Source organism: Penaeus monodon, chromosome 29, assembly GCF_015228065.2.
Source record: "Penaeus monodon isolate SGIC_2016 chromosome 29, NSTDA_Pmon_1, whole genome shotgun sequence".
Lineage (NCBI taxonomy): Eukaryota > Metazoa > Arthropoda > Malacostraca > Decapoda > Penaeidae > Penaeus > Penaeus monodon.
In genome coordinates, this window is record NC_051414.1 from 7,832,888 (window position 1) to 7,833,219 (window position 332).

The 332-nt window shown below is 46.1% G+C and overlaps 1 protein-coding gene across 1 annotated transcript in view; it reads left to right on the plus strand.

Annotated features, from left to right (window-relative positions):
* LOC119591634 (carbohydrate sulfotransferase 11-like) overlaps positions 1–332 on the plus strand; it is a gene marked incomplete at its 5' end in the record, with an annotated part of 11,099 nt that overhangs the window by 9,706 nt on the left and 1,061 nt on the right. Inside the window, 1 exon segment of the mRNA XM_037940389.1 lies at positions 161–270. Within this exon segment, the coding sequence (XP_037796317.1) occupies positions 161–270 (110 nt within the window).

The following is a 332-nucleotide window of genomic DNA, read 5'->3' on the forward strand; positions in this document are numbered from 1 at the left end:
ATTATTAAGCATTTTAACCATAGTCGTTTTACCGAAAGTTGCATTGCAATTGGCTAATCACAAGTTCTATACATCATTATAAAAAATATCTAACCCCACATTCGAACTACTCAGCTATCACTCATTGCACAACCACGCGACTCCTTCGTCTGTGTTGCAGGTTGCCTCGACGTCGTGGGCGCTGGCTCTTCTGCAACTCGAGGGCTATGGCGAGGAGGACCTGCAGGAGACCGGAGAACCCCCACAGGTCGCCCTTCGGAGTCGGCTCAGGTTAGTATGGCTGAGAGGGATTCTATTTCTATTCTATTCGGATGTTTTAGTTATTCATGTAT